The sequence below is a fragment of the Montipora capricornis genome, chromosome 13 (genome assembly GCF_036669925.1).
Source record: "Montipora capricornis isolate CH-2021 chromosome 13, ASM3666992v2, whole genome shotgun sequence".
Taxonomy (NCBI): Eukaryota; Metazoa; Cnidaria; class Anthozoa; order Scleractinia; family Acroporidae; genus Montipora; species Montipora capricornis.
Genome location: NC_090895.1, coordinates 23,394,363 through 23,396,862, shown reverse-complemented (window position 1 = coordinate 23,396,862; position 2,500 = coordinate 23,394,363). Strand labels below are relative to the sequence as shown.

The window sequence follows — 2,500 nt, the reverse complement described above, 5'->3', positions numbered from 1 at the left end:
TCTATATAGCTAAAGTAAAATCTTAGGCAATGTTGCTGATATCATTAGATTTGAACGCGCATTGTTGAATGACCAGCCTTTATTTTTTCTCAATTTATCTTGCAGATGTGAAAATGAGATAAATGAATGTCTTTCATTTCCGTGCCTTAACAATGGCACTTGTTTGGACAAGTTTAACAACTTCACATGCATCTGTACCACAGGGTTCATTGGGCATACCTGTGAAATCAACATCGACGACTGCCTCATTAATCCATGTCAAAACAATGCCACTTGTGTTGATGGCGTCAATCAACGTACATGTCACTGTCCTGCAGAATTCTATGGTGATGAGTGCGACAAAGTGCGAGATGCTTGTCACCCAAATCCTTGTGGTGATAATGGAAATTGTTCGTTTATTGGCAATATTTACAATTGTACCTGTCGCTTAGGGTTTGAAGGCAAAAACTGTTCAGTTAATATAGATGATTGCAAAAACAACCCTTGTGTGGCAAATGCTTCATGCATTGACCGCGTGAATAGCTTCACCTGCCAATGTCCACCTGGATTCTACGGAGATTTCTGTCACTTGCAAATCTCTGAGTGTGACTCAAATCCTTGCCTAAATATTGGAACCTGCATCGACAAGATCAATGGCTATACCTGCTCTTGTGTCCTGGGATTTACTGGCACCCACTGTGAAAACAATATCGATGACTGTCCGTCCCACGGATGTATCAATGGCAAATGCGTTGATGGAATCAATAGTTATACATGCAATTGCGATCCAGGCTTCATTGGTCAATTGTGTGATCAGGACATAGATGAATGCACTCGTAAGAACACCAGTTGATTTATGTTATTATTATGAATGTGATGATGATAATAATTGTTGTCGTTAGGCTTCACCAAATGTATCTGATGTCTGATTGATGCTACATTATTGAATTTCTATATGATGCTAATGGTTTTTTGTGTTATTTGTAACACCAGCCAATCCATGCAGATGTGGATCTTGTGTCAATACTGTTGGATCATTTCGCTGCAACTGTAATCAGTGGTTGACAGGTGAACGCTGTGAGCAGGATATCAATGAATGTCTGAATAGAAGCTTCTGCAGCCAAACTATTGATCAAGGCATCTGCCAAAATAACAATGCTTCAGTCATCGGCTGTGGACAACAAGGATACACGTGCTTCTGTCGAAATGGCATTCAAGGTATACTGAACCTCTCTGAAATTAGTACCCTTTAATCAAGTTTGGAAGTCGTACTCATTTGCAGATTTTATGGATACAATTTCTGTATATACCAGAGCGACTTTTATCACAGGTGTTTTTTGTGCTCACATTTTGAAAATGTTGTAAAATAGGTACATAATTTGATGGTTTTAAAACTAATTCGTGGAGATGTACAAGTACTCACTAATTTAAGACTTCTAAGGCAGTTGCTGCCGTCAAAATTAATTCAGTAGCATAGATTATTCAGTTGGTCTTAACGAATTTGCTTACATAATTAACACAAGACCAATTTGCTTGGGAGTTATGACAAGGTGATTTGCTACATATATGTATTTCACGCTGCACAGAATCTCCAACATGCACAGAGTGGGCATGCTTAAAATCCGATCTATTTTATCGGGACTTCACAGACGTCAAGGTCCTTAGGCTGTATGAGTAAAATATATTCCTCAAACTTAGCCATGGACTTGTATAATTAATGAGAGTAAAGTGTATTGTGGTTCTTCTTATAATCCTTCCACCGTGAAATCTCCTGTAACCTACAGCTGTAGCTGAAGGTGAAGGGCTCCACGGAAGTGAACGACTTATCCAGCTTAAGCGGGTGACCTGATCAGACAAGTATCGTATTTATGGAGCACGATCGGATCTTTTACAGTTGGAATACCAGTAAATTATCAAACCAAGGTATAGTCTCGAGTTGGTTGCACATGATTTTCGAAACACAGAAAAGGTTTGTATTGCTGCCACTCACAAGGTTTCATCCAAGAGAAATTAAACTCGCCAGTGTCTTTTCAAGTGGCTTAATATTCGACGGTAAAATAACTTTAGGTCGTATGAATTTTATATTACTCACTTTAGCTAGGGAGGTGCACAACGTCAAACCATCAGCCCCACTCTTCCCTGCCATCTTACAAAGCCCTGCCCAGACTGTTCAGTGTACCAAGTACGTGTTTGTGAAAAAAAGGGGGTTGTTGAATAACAGAAAATGGTGTGAATCGTGAAATAACGACCAGTGTTAAAGTTTGGAGAGAGAACAAACGAAGACTTTCTTGTCGGTGACGTTTTCCAGATCCGAAGACTTTTGTCATTTCACGTTTGACCTCGCGTTTTTATTCGTTGCTTAAGGTTCCTAATTTGGTCTGAATATGATCCTCTCTTGAGACCATAGATTACGCGTTTCATTTGATTTGTTATGATTTCAGTTGACTTGTAGGCTCCCTAATAGCGCTGCGCACGGGTTCTTAAAATAGACTACGTTAGATCGGACCCCCCGCGTGACTCA

At 39.7% G+C, this 2,500-nt stretch overlaps 1 protein-coding gene across 2 annotated transcripts in view; it reads left to right on the top strand.

Moving 5' to 3' along the window:
• LOC138030085 (neurogenic locus Notch protein-like) overlaps positions 1 to 2,500 on the top strand; it is a 126,662-nt gene that overhangs the window by 87,010 nt on the left and 37,152 nt on the right. For both annotated transcript variants that reach the window (XM_068877940.1, XM_068877941.1), the window contains exons 16-17: positions 106 to 815; positions 973 to 1,197. In XM_068877940.1, coding sequence (XP_068734041.1) covers positions 106 to 815; positions 973 to 1,197 — 935 coding nt within the window. The remainder of the gene's footprint in view (positions 1 to 105; positions 816 to 972; positions 1,198 to 2,500) is intronic.